This window comes from Ahaetulla prasina, chromosome 2, assembly GCF_028640845.1.
Source record: "Ahaetulla prasina isolate Xishuangbanna chromosome 2, ASM2864084v1, whole genome shotgun sequence".
Taxonomy (NCBI): domain Eukaryota; kingdom Metazoa; phylum Chordata; class Lepidosauria; order Squamata; family Colubridae; genus Ahaetulla; species Ahaetulla prasina.
Genome location: NC_080540.1, coordinates 21636000 through 21652988, shown reverse-complemented (window position 1 = coordinate 21652988; position 16989 = coordinate 21636000). Strand labels below are relative to the sequence as shown.

At 43.0% G+C, this 16989-nt stretch overlaps 1 protein-coding gene across 1 annotated transcript in view; it reads left to right on the top strand.

Moving 5' to 3' along the window:
- The window catches only part of LHFPL4 (LHFPL tetraspan subfamily member 4), a 73083-nt gene extending 60710 nt beyond the window's left edge, over positions 1–12373 (top strand). The window contains exon 3 of the mRNA XM_058174258.1: positions 11793–12373. Within this exon, the coding sequence (XP_058030241.1) occupies positions 11793–11806 (14 nt within the window). The 3' untranslated portion in view covers positions 11807–12373. The remainder of the gene's footprint in view (positions 1–11792) is intronic.
- The last annotated feature ends 4616 nt before the right edge of the window (positions 12374–16989 follow it).

Below are 16989 nucleotides of genomic sequence, written 5' to 3'. Positions count from 1 at the left end.
TAATCCCCTTTTGTGACCTTCTGACAAGCAAAGTTAATGGGGAAGCCAGATTCACTTAACAACTGTGTTATTAATTTAACAACTGCAGTGATTCACTTAACAACGGTGGCAAGAAAAGTCATAAAATGGGGCAAAACTCACTTGACAAATTTCTGACTTAGCTTAAATTTTGGGCTTAATTGTGGTTGTAAGTTGAGGACTACCTGTATATTCAAATTTTACTTTGGGAAACACATAAGGCTCCAGCAGGCATGAATAGAGGGTGACATCAATTCAGGATCCAGGGGCCCCTTCCCATTGGTTCCTTCATTCCTGAAGTTTGGATGGCATTTTTGCCCACCCAATCTTCAGTTTGCAAAAAAAAGGGAGAGGGAAACTATTGGGAGGTTATATCACTTCCCTTTATTATTGCATTTATGCTCCACCTTTTTTTTTTGGTTTCATATCACTAAGCGGCTTACGACAATAGCAAATATAAAGTTTAAAACAAAACAGAATGAATATAATTGAAATACACATTCAAGTAAAAATCAGCCACAAAAGATTGAGCTATTATTGTTGTTGTTAGTCTATGGCATTGTTGCACTAGCCAGGAAGCCACAATGCTATTGCAGAGTAGTAGTTTGGCTTGCCAAGGTACCAGCTCCGTTAGAGGACATGCTTGCGTGCTTCCTAAGCTTTGCCAAAGGAGGGCAAGATGCTTTCGCACCAGAGAAAAAGACAAGAAGCTCTTCCCGCAGTGTCACCCAAGACCTCCCCTCCCTTCCCGGAGCTGCCTTGCACGTGGGCGTTGCCACCAGGAAGGTTCAAAGTGGTCAGGAATCTGACTGCCCACACAGAGTATCAACTCGTCTCCCTGCCAAAGTGGTATCTAACTATCTACTTGCACAGAACATGCTTTTAAACTCTTAGATGGACAGAAGCTGAGGCGAGTAACAGGAGCTCACCCTGTTTCAGTGCTTGGGCTCAAACCTCTGGAGCCGAGACCATCTCCAGCATCATTAAGTCACTGAGCCACAGCGCCTCTTAGTAAGCTATTAATTTCATGGCAAAGTTGACCTCCTAAATACTGGGAACCAAAACAATTTTTCTATGGCTTGGAAGCCAGATAAGAGAAGGCCCTTCTGCAGGGTTAACCTTGCTGTCAACATTAGCATCTACGGAAGAGGTTCCCCTTGCTGTACTGAATCACAGTGCATCTTCATACGAGGAAAGGCTGGTTCAGCAGATAATCAGGTTCCCAGCCATTTAGGGCTTTAATCCAATATTTTAAGTATCACAACCCTATCCAGTTCATTACACAAACTTTCTCACTCCCCCACTCTAAATGAATTATTCTGACAACCAGGTTGTATTGGCAAACCCAGCAACTTCTGCCCCACCATCCCTGCTCTCACAAAAAGGATTTTATCTTGTAGGATATCTAAAAGGATTTTAGGATGTTATATTATAGGACAGGCAACTTTAAGACTTGTGGACTTCAACTCCCAGCTTGCTGGTTTAGGAACTCTGGGAGTTGAAGTCCACAAGTCTTAAAGTTGCCAAGGTTGGAGACCCCTGTTATAGGATATGTAAAAGGATTCATCTTATAGGATTTTATCTAAAAGGATTTTTATCTTATAGGATTCTCCAGTAAGATAAAATCACATTTCCCGCGCATCTTTTCTTTCTTTTTTTAGTATTAATAAATTATGTTTATTTAATAAACATTAAACTAATGCCTCTAGTTTATGGGCAGCATCCAAATCTAACCAATTAATTTTAGAGAGAGCAAAAAAAAAACCATCACAAATTAATACTGAAATAAATAAGACAACGAAAGAGAAGGCAAAGTGCAGGAAGAAATGATTAAAAAAATAGAAAGGAGAAGCTTCTGATTTCCTTTGAATTAGGATAGTTTCAAAATTATCCCTTACACCAGGGGTGAAATCTACTTACCTTCCCTACTGGTTCGGAAGTGCAAATGCCGCGTCACATGCACACACGCGGACCCTCTGCGCATGCGCAAACCCTTCTGCGAATGCGCAGAGGGTAAAAAACAAGTTACTTCCTGGTTAAAACCAGGTGGGTGGGCGGAGCCTTGTGCTGCCATTGCTACCGGTTTTCCAAACCACCTGCTGCCATCACTACCGATTCGGCCGAACCGGTCCGAACCGGTAGCATTTCACCCATGCCTTACTCTATGATTACAAAAAGATCACAGGATTGAAAGGATTAAATTTTATATTTTGGTCTACCTTTAAAAGGGCCGGGATATAAGGGCCGGGATAGCTCAGGCCGCAGAGAAGCCTGTTATTAGAACACAAGAGCCTGCAATTACTGCAGGTTCGAGCCCGGCCCAAGGTTGACTCAGCCTTCCATCCTTTATAAGGTAGGTAAAATGAGGACCCAGATTGTTGGGGGGGCAATAAGTTGACTTTGTAAAAAATATACAGATAGAATGAGACTATTGCCCTATACATTGTAAGCCGCCCTGAGTCTTCGGAGAAGGGCGGGATATAAATGTAAACAAAACAAAAACAAACAAATAAAAGGGAAAGTACCATTGGTATTTCTCACCAGAGAAATTGTCTGGAATCGAAAAAGATATTTCAAATCTTTGCTGGAAACATGAACAACATGAAGGGACATTTTACAGAGGACACGTGAAAAAACCAAATCAGATTTTTTTTTTTTTTTACATTTATATCCCGCCCTTCTCTGAAGACTCAGGGCGGCTACCCACAATAAAGGAATAGTTGGTGAAGTAGATGGAGCTGGCAGAGATGAGTAAATTGACTTTTTTGCTTGGGCAAAAAAACAAAAAAACAAACAAACCAATATTGTATCTACATTTATTGGATGGAAACCCTTTCTACACTTCTTTCATGAAAAGGGAAAAAAAATGCATTTATGATTTTGATGGTTTTGATGATTTGAAAAGAATGGATAATAGAAACATCTTTTCTTTTCTTGTGGTGCTCAAAGTTGTATCTCACTTGGAGGAGCAGATAAAAGTGTTAGATAATGAATAGACGAGTCTAGATTCAAATGCTCATTAAGCATTTGCAGCTTGCCTGGGGGACATTAGGTCAGTCCTATTCCCCCACTTCCCCCCACCCAGAGGAAATGTAGACACTCCCTGCCTTTCTTCCCCTAATCCTGCCAAGTCTTAGATGAAAGCCAGAGAACCAAAGGTGCCTAATTGGAAATTTAATTAATCAGAATAAATCTCCTGGACTCCGGGTTCGCTCCATCTGTTTATATTAAGGAAAGGCAGACTTGCCAGCAAGAACCAAATGCTGAAACAGCAAGAAATGATGACGGGAAGGAAAAAAACAAAATAAAACAAGCAAATCCCCTTTCCATTCATATGTGGAACTGACAGCCAGACAAAATTCTCTATGCAGTCTATCTGGGCCATTACAGGTCAAAGGTCTGTCTATACCAGTAATTCATTGTTACGCAACTGCTAACCATATGTACTAACCATACATTTACACTTTGTAAACTCATAATTGTGATATGATTAGGACAACAAACCAATTCCTACTTGCCGCTTGCTAATAGCTGTTATTTAAGGACAGCTTCTTTAAATACAGGTAAATCAGAGGTGAAATCCAGCAGGTTCTGGAGAACCGGTAGCGGAAATTTTGAGCAGTTCTGAGAACCGGCAAATACCACCTCTGGCTAGTCCCAGATTGGGTTGGGAATGAAGATTTTGCAATATCCTTCCCCCAGGAGTGGGTAAGGAATGGGGATTTTGCAGTATCCTTCCCTGCCACGCCCACCAAGCCACGCCCACAGAACCGGTAGTAAAAAAAAATGGATTTCAACACTGAGGTAAATCCGCTATTTAAGAACCCCAGATTCTTATATTTTATCAGAGGGAAGAAAAAATTCCCCTGATTATCCAATATGTTTAAAGAGAAACTTCCTAACAGTGAGGACAATTAACCACTGGAACAACTTGCCACCAGAAATCGTGGACGGTCCATCACTGGATGTTTTTAAGTAGAATCTAGACCAGGACTAGATGCGTCATGCACAGGCCATACCCACCCCGGCTCTGCAAAGGCAAAAAATGTCGCGATGGGTCACAATTAGTCATGTGAAGCGATTAAGTTTGACACCCATGGTCTAGACAGTCACCTATCTGAAATAGTATAGGTTCTTCTGCCTCAGCAGGGGGCTGGACTAGAGCGCCTCCAAGGTCCCTTCCAGTTTATCCTATCCTATCCTATCCTATCCTATCCTATCCTATCCTATCCTATCCTATCCCTATCCCTATCCCTATCCCTATCCCCATTCCATTCCATTCCATTCCATTCCATTCCATTCCATTCCATTCCATTCTATTCTATTCTATTCATTCCTATTCATTCCTATTCCTATTCCATTCTATTCCATTCTATTCTTTCTTATTCTGTTCTGTTCTGTTCTATTCTGTTCCCTATCCTATCCTGTCCTGTCCTGTCCTGCCCTATGATTTTATATACTACATCACCCCACCCACTTTTAATTCAAGGTCCAAATACTGTCACCCTTTTTCAGAGTGGAGCTATTTGTGCTCTCTCTGTTCAAAGGTTAGGGATGGAGACCCAGAGGGTTGGTGCCTGAGAGCCAATAAACAGCAAGGCGCTTGTAAGTCCCCATCCAAAGGATAAACTCGTGTCCAAGCCCTGCTGCTGATCTTTTTTTAGAAACTTCCACAAATGCCACCCCCCCACCCCCCCAACTGAAATAGCCTGATGTCGGCTGGCAGGTTTTCAACCATTGCCTTCTGCAGTTAGTTGGCAGCCGTGATTTATTCCTATGCTTTGCAAAACTTCACTACTGCAGATTATATTACTGTTAAATTCACACCTAAAACAGCCCACTGAAGAGCTGGCAATTCTGTCTAGTCCATCTGTATTCGATTTTAGGCAGCGACGGTGGAGAGAGAAAGAGAGAGAGCTTTATGGGCTCCATAACAAAAAGAAAACATCAGTTTTAGAAGAACAAAATGGTAAAAGGAGTAATGAAAGAATGGTGGGTCCAATTCAGGGCTCCTACTCAAATTCTAGATGAAAAACAGTCCTCATCTAATAGCACATTAAGAGAACACTAAACTCAATGAGACACTTCATGACAAAAGTGAGGAAGTGCATGCATCCCATTAAAACCACAGCCCTTGCTTCTGAATAATTAGGAATAGCAGTAGCACTTAGACTTACATAGACTTAGACTAACTTTATTGTCACTTTAAATGTACACTAATCAGCATACATTAAAATGAAATTCTGTTGCATACAGCTCTCAAAAAGATCACCACCTCCAATATACACCACATAAACATGACTAAATAAATACAAAATTATGTCTTTACCCACATATATTATGTGACACAGGGAAACAATACAATCTAGTTGGGAGTACAGTAGCGGCCAAAATTCTGGAAACCTTTTGGGGAAAGTGTATTTTTGAGGTTTGATGGCTAATAACACCACTTTTTTGGGGGGAATTTCAAGATAATCATATTCCACTGCTGGAATGGCCGGGGAGTAGCCCAGACCTTAACCCAATTGAAAATCTATGGAGCCAACTAAAGAAACTTGTTAATCAAAAGCGACCTAGCAAATAAAACCCAGTTAATGGAAGCAATCATTCAATTTTGGTTTCAGATTATAACAGCTACAGAACTAAAAGACTTGGTTCACTCCATGGGAAGAGGTTGTAAGGCCGTAATTCATGCTAAAGGTTACTCAACTAAGTATTAACTGACATAGTGATAATTTTTGTATATCTCGTTTTTTCTATGCTGATAATTTTTGTATATCTTGTTTTTTTCTACATGTTTCTCTTTTCTTATTTATACCGTAAGTGCTATTCTAATAGCAAATCCTTCATAAAAGTTATTGCATTACATTCTTGATTAAATTGTTTTTCCATTGATATATAATTATATGGTACTACTCAAAAAAAAAAAAAGTGGTGTTATTAGCTAGTTTTAGAAAATACACTTTTTCCAAAAGGTTTCCACAATTTTGGCCACTAGTGTATATACCACTTCATGCTGCTTTAAGCCCTCTATAAGCAGTTTACAGAGTCAGCATATTGTCCCCGATGATCTGGGTCCTCATTTTACCGACTTCGGGAGGATGGAAGGCTGAGACAACCTTGAACCGGTCAGGATCGAACTCCTGGCAGTCAGCAGCAAGTTAGCCTGCAATACTATATGTGTGTATGTATGTATCAGTGGTGGGTTGCTACCAGTTCACCCCGGTTCGGGCGAATCGGTAGCAGCAGCGGTGGGAGGCTCCGCCCACTCACCCGGACATTATCAAATATGATCTGCGCATGTGCAGAAGCAAGCAAACCAGTAGCCAAGGTATGTGAAACCCACATCTGATATGTATGTACGTATGTATTTTGTCATGTTTATGCAGTGTATATTGGAGGTGGTGACCTTTCTGAGAGCTGTATGGAATGAAATTTCATTTTAATGTACGTTGATTAGTGTACATTCAAAGTGACAATAACATTATTATTCTATTCTGTTCTACAGCATTCTAACCACTCTGCCACCAGGGCCCTTTCCTGTTTAGGATTTGATTGAATATCATTGGCACCAAACAATCCAAGATGCTACCCTTTTGGCTACCTTTCCAGGTTACACACAGCATTCAATGCACACTTCTAGCCTATTTAGAATCCGCATGCAGTCACCCGAATAGGCCCAAGCTAGGCCCATCGCTAGACCCAAGACAGTGGTAGGAAAATTGGGCAACCCGCACCACAATCCTAACTTTCTTTCTTTTTAATATTTTCAACAGATTTTGTTGGCACTGCGGTAAGTTCTCTGTGTTGGTGTGGCCTCACTGACGTCTGGTGTTCACTGCCTGTGTTCATAGGGGCCTATTCTAGTTCTGTCTTGTCTTGGTACACCAGTGTGTAATTGTGTTAGGTGGATGTTGTGTTGTCATTGATCAAATCCTTTTGGGGAGGAAGAGGACTGGGGGGGGCAGAGAGGAAATATACACATTTATTTTATCAAGCCCTCTTGTCTACCTCATTCCTCTTTCTGGGGGAAAAGTTTCGTTATATATATAGGAACATTAATCTCTATTCAACCAATTGTGCAAGAGTGCAGAGAAGAGCAACAAAGATGATTAGGGGACTGGAGGCTAAAACATATGAAGAACGGTTGCGGGAACTGGGTATGTCTAGTTTGATGAAAAGAAGGACTAGGGGAGACATGATAGCAGTGTTCCAGTATCTCAGGGGCTGCCACAAAGAAGAGGGAGTCAAGCTGTTCTCCAAAGCACCTGAGGGTAGAACAAGAAGCAATGGGTGGAAACTAATCAAGGAGAGATGCAACTTAGAACGGAGGAGGAATTTCCTGACAGTTAGAACAATTAATCACTTGAACAACTTGCCTCCAGAAGTTGTGAATGCTCCAGCACTGGAAGTTTTTAAGAAGAGGTTGGATAACCATTTGTCTCAAGTGGTGTAGTTTCCTTCCTAAGCAGAGGGTTGGACTAGAAGACCTCCAAGGTCCCTTCCAACTCTGTTATTCTATTCTATTCTATTCTATTCTAATTCTGGGTCTCTGAATACAATAATGGGGTCTTCATGGAGGCCATTCCCCAATCCCAATGCTTCTTCCTGAGATAGTTCTCAAAATTATGGCCATCCTAATGTTTTCAGAATATGGGGGAGGTCATGTTTTGGTCATTGTTTCTTTCCTTGGGCATGTTTACAGAAAAATATCCTACACCACAGGCAGTCCTCGACTTACAACAGTTCATTTAGTGACCGTTCAAAGTTACAACGGCACTGAACAAAGTGACTTATTATGACCATTTTTCACAGTTACAATCTTTCCAACATCCCCCCTGATCGTGTGATCAAAATTCAGATGCTAGGCAAACTGGTTCATGTTATGATCATTACTGTGTCCAAAAGGTCATAAAGATCCCCTTTTGCAACCACCTGACAAGCAACAGCAATAGGGAAGGCAGGTTCACTTAACACCCAGGTTGCTAATGTATCAACGGCAATGATTCACTTAACAACTGAGGCAAGAAAGGTCGTAAAATGGGGAAAAACTCACTTAAGAAATGTCTCACTTAACACTTAACATAATCTTTGGGCTCAGTTCTGGTCATAAATCAAGGATTATCATACCTGCACTCGCAACCTCACAATAACAATCCTGAATATTTCATTTATTTTATCCTCAAGAGCCTTGAGTCTGTGTTCCCCTGTCCTCTTTGGCTAAGAATCTTGGACTCATAGAACATCTTGGTCACTTCTCTTCTGTGTCAAATCTACTCTGCCACTTTCCCTCGCTCGGCTCCTAGGAGGCCAGGAGAAAACCAGCCAAGAAACAAACAGAGTCACCTAGAGTGCTGAGGGACATTTGCTTGCCAAACTACTCCAATATTCTGTTATGATGCTTGGAAAACAAATGAGGATAGTACAATCATTTTTTAGATTTCTTAAGGAGGATCTTTAGGGCTTCGCAATAGCTTTCTTCTAGGGCTCAGTGGCTAAGACGCTGAGCTTGTCGATCAAAAGGTCAGCAGTTCAGCGGTTTGAATCCCTAGTGCCGCGTAATGGGGTGAGCTCCCGTTACTTGTCCCAGCTTCTGCCAACCTAGCAATTCGAAAGCATGTAAAAAATTCAAGTAGAAAAATCGGGACCACCTTTGGTGGGAAGGTAACAGCGTTCCGTGTGCCTTTGGTGTTTAGTCATGCCAGCCACATGATCACAGAGACGTCTTCGGATAGCGCTGGATCTTCGGCTTTGAAACGGAGATGAGCAGCGCACGCTAGAGTCAGACCTGGTTAGCACATATGTGCAAGGGGAACCTTTACCTTTACCTTAATAGCTTTCTGGTCCCTATGGTGTACCCATGGAATAAAAACCCATGTTCTCCAGCCTGGTCCTTAAGATTCAAAGCACTTCCAGCCAATCCAACCCACAATAGCAATAGCAATAGCAATAAACAGTACTTATATACTGCTTCATAGTGCTTTTACAGCCCTCTCTAAGTGGTTTACAGAATCAGCCTATTGCCCCCAATAATCTGGGTCCTCATTTTACTGATTTCGGAAGGATGAAAGGCTGAGTCAACCTTCAGCCTGGTGAGATTTGATCTGCCAAATTGCAATCAGCCGGTAGTCAGCAGAAGTAGCCTGCAATACTGCACTCTTAACCACTGTGCCACCGCAGCTCTTACAATATTGACAGATTTTGTAATGTGTTGCAAAGATCATCCTGTATGTTATATATATAATTATAAATAATTAAGTAGAGCACAGGCAGTCCTTTCCCAATTTTCTGCACAGTGCAGTATAGGTAATCCTCAACTTACAACAGTTCATTTAGTGGCCCATCCAAAATTTCATCACTAAAAAAGCGACTTATGACCACTTTTCACACTTATGACCCTCTCAGCATACCCATGATCATGGGATCAAAATTCAGACGCTTGGCGGCCGACTCATATTTATGACGATTGCAGAGTCATGTGATTCGTCTAACAACCATTTTACTAACCCAACAACTGCAATGATTTGCCTAACAACAATGGCAAGAAAGGCCGTTCAATGGGGCAAAATTCGCCTAACATACTTCTCGCTTAGCAACAGAAATGTGGGGGGTCAGTTGTCATCGTAGGTGGAGGACTACCTATATTCTTCTCTCATCTGAGTGGGAGCTGCTCAGAGAGGTTATAATCAAGGGCTTCAGAAGCAGAGAGCCTCTTGGTTTGAATGGAGGGGAATGCGGCATCACAGCCTGCAGTGAAGATTGCAGGAAGAGACCTGTTTTCAAGGCCTGAGAGACACTTTCCCCTTTCCTTGTGATTGGAGCTTCAGTCTCCAAGGCCATGCATAGTCAATGAATCTGGTTGCAAGCACAGAATAACATCATTAATTTCAGCTTCATCCAAAAGAAGAGAAAGAATGAACTCGGGCGTACGATAGCTTCTGGAAGTCTTACCAATTCCTTTGGCAGCAGTGGCCGTAGGAGTCTGTATTGTCTTCGGTGTAATGAAGCAATAAATTGCATCTCTGTGAGTGTTTGTGTGTGTGTGTGTGTGAGAGAGAGAGAGAGAGAGAAATTCATCCCAATGTCCTATCAGGGAATGTCCATATATGTTGCATGCATGTGCATGATGTAGGAGTGATGCTTTTGGGTTGCTTCTGTATCTCTGTTTTCCCCTCATATTGCAACTGTGCATGTACATGTACAGCGAGAAGCATAGAGTGGCTGCATACTCTCTGCTCTGGGTCATGTGACCAGGAAGGACGAGAGCTTACAATGGAGACCTCGGCAACAGCCACAAGTCGCAGCCCAATTGCCTGTCCCATGGGGATACATACAGGTGTTGAGGTGTTTTTTTCCTGGATTTTTTTTTTCAAACCCTCTCAGCATCCAACCCATTTTATTATTATTATTATTATTATTATTATTATTATTATTATTATTATTATTATTATTATTATTATTATTATTATTTGAATTTTTATACCGCCCTTCTCCCGAAGGACTCAGGGCGGTGTACAGCCGGAGATAAAATACAAAATATGTACAATTAAAACAAATTAAAACATATCAAAATTACAAAAACGGCTAATAATTAAAATTAAATTTAAAATATTTAAGAATATTAATAAAACCCCAATTTAAAATCAAACTATTATGCCAGTCCCGCTTGAATAAAAGTATGTTTTTAGCTCACGACGGAAGGTCCGAAGATCACCCGCCTTGCTTCTTCTCTCTTACCATGTTCGTTTTGAGTGGGTTAGTCTGCTGGTGGGCAGAAAAACCACACAATTTACTCTCCAACATTCAGCTGGGTCGCAAAGAGTAACAACCCGAGGTCCCCTAATAATAAAACTTGAGCGGCCCAATGAAAACAAAACCTCAACGCAAGAGAGGACTATAGTTCCAGCTTCCTCTCCCTTTTGTAAAATGGCCAGAAGGAAAACCTCACAAACGTTGCATAATTTTTTTTAACTTACACACTACGGTGTGTGTTCCATACCACCATGTATGGAAACCAGCATTTCCTGAATCAATTAGGGTTAGGTTGTTGTAGAGCAGGGGTGTCAAACTCGATTTCATTGAGGGCTGCATCAGGGTTGTGTTTGACCTTGGGGGGGCCAGGGGGGCGTGGCCAGCTTGACATCACTCATGTGGGGCACCTGTGGTGGTCAAGTAGTAAGGCAGGACTTCCCTCAGACCCTCCCTCACTCTCATAATCTTTCTTCCTTCCTTCCTTCCTTCCTTCCTTCCTTCCTTCCTTCCTTCCTTCCTCCCTCCCTCCCTCCCTCCCTCCCTTCTTTTTTCCTTCCCTCTTCATTCTCCTTTCTTCCTTCCTTCCCCTCTTTCCTTCATTTTCCTTCCTTGCTCCCTTCCCATCTTTCCTTCTTTGTCTTCCCTCTTTCCCTTTCTCCTTTCCTGTGCCTTCTTGCATACTCAGATGCAAAAGGGGAAACATTTCTCCTTTTGTTTTTGTTTTTAGTTTGTTTTGCTAGCTTTCTGCCAGCGGCCCTCCAGGGCTCCGTTTTCTGCTGGCAGAGGCACCGTGGGTCAGTCCTTTGCTGTTTCCAGGGCGGCCCCACGGACCAGATCTGAGCGCTCCGCGGGCTTGAGTTTGACACCCCTGTTGTAGAGTTTTTGTGGTCCCTACTTTTCCTCACCTCTGTGCAGTTTATATACACTGAACCCTGTACAGCTGTGCCATTTCGCAGAAAGTATTTATTTATTTATTTATTATTTATTTATTTATTTATTGACACCTGTTTTCTTCTTCACAGAGGATATAATGTAGAAGAGGCAGGAAGCCCCTGTTCACTGGTACCTGGACTGGACTCTCATCCTTCCCTCCTCATCTCCCTCATGGCCTTTCTTTTGCGGCTGCCAACCAGGGGGGAAACCCCGTCCCATTCCACGGTCTCCGAATTCGCCGACCTCACCTGCGTGCCGTTTCCAGAGACATGGTCATCCCTCATGAACTGCCAGCTTTGACTCGTATTCCCTTCTGCTGATTGGCTTCCCCAACTTGCCTTTCCTGCTTCCGAGGGGAGGGAAAACGTGCACATTCCAACCGTTACGCTCAAAAAAAAAAAAGGGAATGACGCCACCGGGATTTTTAATACTTCCTTTTCAAGATTTCCTCCTTTCTGGGAGAAGCATCCAGCGGGGTCCTCAAGGCGGCCCTCCTTCACATGATGCAAGAGCTGGTGCCAAGACGATGCTGCTGTTGCTGTTGCTGCTGCTGCTGCTGTTGTCACAGACTACCAGGGCACCTCTATGCCGCATCGGTTCCTGTTTTTAACTTTCTGGCCCCTTTGCTCATCCCTGCGGCCGTTCAGTACCATGCCGTGCTCAAGGCTGGCCCGTTTGATACTTTTAGGTGTAAATGAAATTGTCTCTGAACAGGGTAAGGTGAGCCCAGATCCCCTTCTCCCTGGGGAGGGGGGGGATTCCAGCCACCAGAACTTTGAGTTTTCCAATCATTCTGCCCAGGTAATGCAGCCGCACCTTTATGTCTACAAGATGGGGAGGGGAGGGGGGAGGAATAGGGAGAGGTCCGACCCGCTGGTATTTTCTTTGCTCACGACTATGGGGCTCTCTCCAATCTCAGCCTGCAAGACGAGTCCTTGAATGTAATTCTTGGCTAGAACCTCCCCTCCATCCCCATGACGGACATAAGAAAGGAGCCAAAGATTGGGCTAAAGCGAGGGATGTCACCTGCTGGCATCCGGCTGGCTATGATGGCAGCTCAGGTGGTGAGGCTCGTGCCAAATGCTGCTTCTCTCAAACCTGTGGTGCTTCATCCTTCTTGAGTAAAGGCAACATGAGGGGGCTGAGCAATCACGAGTGAAGGGAGGAAATGGGCCATGCTGTGATGCCAGCTATGCCTCTGGGGTGGGCTGAGCATTCAGAGAGACAAAAGTGAGCTAAGAAACTGACTCCCCTACCCCAAAAATCCAGCCGCTGCCACCCTTTCACAGTCCCAACAGTATCATTGAAGAATTAAGACAGAAGTGTACTGCCCGAAATGTTTCAACAGTTGTGCCACTCTCCAGGCAGCAGGGTAGCAGCTAATCCCTCACAATTTGGGCTGAATTCTGAGAGGCTTCCTCAGAAGTAGCCATTTTGTCCCAGATTAGTGGACCTAATTTGTTCCCCATACGAATTAGGCCTCAAGCCACTTATCAGAGAGATTTCCAGGCTAGGAATATGATGCAAGTTGGAGTCATAGAGACACACACACGCAATTTTTGCCTATCAAACCCCTTCCCTCACACTTCCCGTCAGCATATAGCGTATTGATACTCTAAAGATACTATGACCATGAAACAAGCAATAGTAATCTTGAAAACGGCTCTCTTTTTTTCGCAACCAAGGGCCTAAAGAGTGCCAAAAGGCAGGTACTTAGAATCATGGGCCTGAAAAGGACCTCTGAGGTCTTCTAGTCCAACCCCCTGCTCAAGGCAGGAGACCTTAATACCATCCTAGTCAAATGGTTGTCCAGAAGTCAGAGAGGAGAGAGGGAGAAGAAAAGAAATGTGGATCACAAAACAACAACAAAAGCAGATGGGAATGTAGAGATGAGCTAAGAATTTCAGGTGTATGGGGCACAATACCCCAATAGCATCCCCCCATGGCTGTCAAAGTATCAGTCACATAGCTGAGCATTTGCTCTCTGCTGTTTTGGTGGGATGCCCAGTCCTGTTCCTGGCCAAACTGACCCTGAGCCAGTGGTATGATGGTCCCAAGTGAGAAGCTTGCTTAGAACTTGGTTGTACTAGAGTCAAGTGCCAAAGGAACCCATGAGATGGGGGTGGGGGGAAGTGTGCGGAACAGGGGTGTGTGTATTATTACAGATTTTGAAGACATGAAGCCACAGCAGATCTCCGGTCACCCCTCCCACTATTAATAGCATGATTAGATGGGTATTTGAATCAAGATGGTGGCACTTAAAGGGGGTTGGTCTTGATGAGTTTTCTCCCAAGCTGCTACTTTTTTCCTTCCAGAAAGAAAAGTTCCCTTTCATAAGGTAAATAACTTCAGGAAAATGGTTTTCATCAGGGAAAAGACACGGGATAAAAAGTTATCTCCCTGCCTCTCTGCCCAGCATTATGTCTGTGACCGGATTCACACAAAACATTGCTTTTAACGGTTAAGAACAGCAATTAAGAGCATGCCTAGCTTTACCCTGCGGGCAAAACGGTAAAGTGTGATAAAACCATAACCAATGGAGGAGATCTACAGCCATGATTGTAGCATGGTCATATTATTGTTTCTGCCAAAGCATAACACGGTGAGGTTACCAAGAAGCTGCCCCGTTAATGCGAGTGCCGCTACTTGATAACCAACCATCAAGTATTGTGATGTCAACTCGAATGTTCCAAGGAAATTTGTAGGTTCTAAGGGAATTTGAGCTCCTGAGAAGGAAAAAAAAAGAAAAGTATTTTTATGGAGGTTACCTTCCTCTCCAAATCCCCAGCCAAATTCCGAGACGAGAGGAAAGACAAGCAAGGAAAGCCAAAACCTGGGAAGCCGATTCAAAAGTCATTCATTCAAAGTTCACTGGTCAAAGGCCGGGACATGCAATGAAGGATATCTTAAGAGTCGAAGCCCATAGCAACATTCAAGCTGGATTACCGTATATACTCGAATATAAGCCGATCCGAGTATAAGCCGAGGTCCCCAATTTTACCCCAAAAAACTGGGGTAAACTGGGGACTCGAGTATAAGCCGAGGGAGGGAAATGAGGCAGCTACCGGTCAGGGAAAGCCTCCCTCCCTCAGCCGAGAAGGCTGGCGGCTCCCCCGCCCCGCCCTCTCACTGCACTGGCAGGGCTTCCCCGCGCTAATGCAAAAGCCCGCCAAGTTTGCACCATCTGGTATAATGTGAAAAAAAGAAGAAGAAAAAAAAACTCGAGTATAAGCCGTATATACTCGAGTATAAGCCGAGGGGACGTTTTTCAGCACAAAAAACGTGCTGAAAAACTCGGCTTATACTCGAGTATATACGGTAATTGGTGGACTTCCACACACACACAGAGTTGTGCCAGCTTACCATATTTCTAAGTGTAATGTAGTAGACATTGCCATTTGACCCAGCCGTTGCCACAAGAACATCAAAGCCATGACCTCAAATTATTTAGCTGCACTGGCCTCAGTTCTCCTTGACACAAGAGAATCATTGCCAAGAGGAAAAGAAAAAAAAATCATTTAAATAAACCAGATTAAAGGCTTTTCTCCCTTGTGGGCCCAGACACGCATATTCTGTTCTATTCACAGATCTCAGCTCCCACTTTCTTATTATTTATTCTAGGGAAAAAAAACATATAAATACCTTAGCAAAGGGTTTTAGCGGTTGGGAACAAGGAAGCAGCTTTAGTCCACAAGCTGCAAGGCTATTTAGCATTGTGTGAACCATCAGAAAAAGATTATCCTGCATTGGTGGAGCAGGAGGATGTGGGGGAATGGAGGGAGGGAGAAGGAGCAAAGACAGGGTGCACATGAATACATGTTCTACCACATGTGCCGGAGAAATGGCATTGCTGTTAATGGAAATGGGTAGATGGGTGGAGAAAGGAAACACAGTAGCTGTAATATATTATCTGTATTTTAGTACCAAAAAAAAAAAAAAAAAGAGTTTGATACAGTGTTTCACAAAACTTTAACCGGAAAACATAAAATTCAAGTTGGATTGAATCGGACCAGAACCGGATCAGACCAAGATCATTTTTGCCTCGTCCTCTGAGAGTGGGAAACCTTGGTACCTTTTGCACGCTGAGCAGCTGGATATACGAAGAGCATTTAGAACGGGGGTGTTTTATGCATACGTGTGCACACACACATTCAAATGCACGTGGAGGCACATCCACAGATGAGCATGAATAGCGAACAATGGTCAAATCTGCAACATTGACCTGGAGTGATTAGTACTCCAATCTTGATAGAGGAATGGTCTGAGAATAACAGAAGTAAATTTAACATAGATATCCGCAGAGTCCCTACGAAACAAGAACCCATTGATATAGAATGGGAGAGACCAGGTTTAATAATGATACTTGGGGGGGGGGATCTTGGAAATAGCATTTTGATGTGATGATATGAGCCAACGGTGTCATGTGATTGCCTAAAGCAATTTCAGATTACATCAACAACATGTAAGGTCCGAATCATGCAAGATAACCGTAAACTGTTTATAGGTCGTCCTTGACTTGTTTAGTGACCATTCTTTTAGCAACGGTTCAACATTCCAATGACACTGAAAAGTGTAACTTACGACCAGTCTTTGCTCTTATGAGCCATTGTAATGCCCCTGAGGTCATTTGAGGGTGATCTTGGCACATGGCAAACCTGCTTGCACTTACGACAATGACAGTCTGTTGACAGTAAGGCGACAGTCTGCAGTCGTGTCATCCCCATTTGTGATCTTCTCAGCTGGCTTTCAACAGGCAGCGGAGAAGCCTACAGGGAGATCGCAAGACATGGTCACGTGACGTCTCACTTAACGACCATGGCAAAAAAAGGTTGTGGAACCTGGTGCATTCAAGTGATGCCTCACCGAACAACCACCTCACTTAATGATGAATTTCCTGATCCTAGCTGTGGTTGTAAGTCGAGGACTATCTGTATTCTGTTTTAGTCAGACCTCATCTTGAGTTCTAGGTCCGGTTCTGGGCATAGTAGTTGATGAAAGATTCTTTTTTTTTTTTAATTTTTTAATTACTTTTTTCCAACAAACAAAAAAAGAAAATACATTATTACACCCTTGTGCTATACATAAAAAGGAAGATTTGGGTCTTCGGATATGTCCTCATGATTGCCAAAATCCACGTTCTCGAGGTACAGGTACCGAGGCGTCCAATGTTCCAAGCGCATAGTCCACAAATGGTTTCCAAGTCTTCCAGAAAATATCTTCTTTATACACACCACTTCTAATTTTAATATCACATGTCATTTTATCATTTAATGCCAATTTCCACAT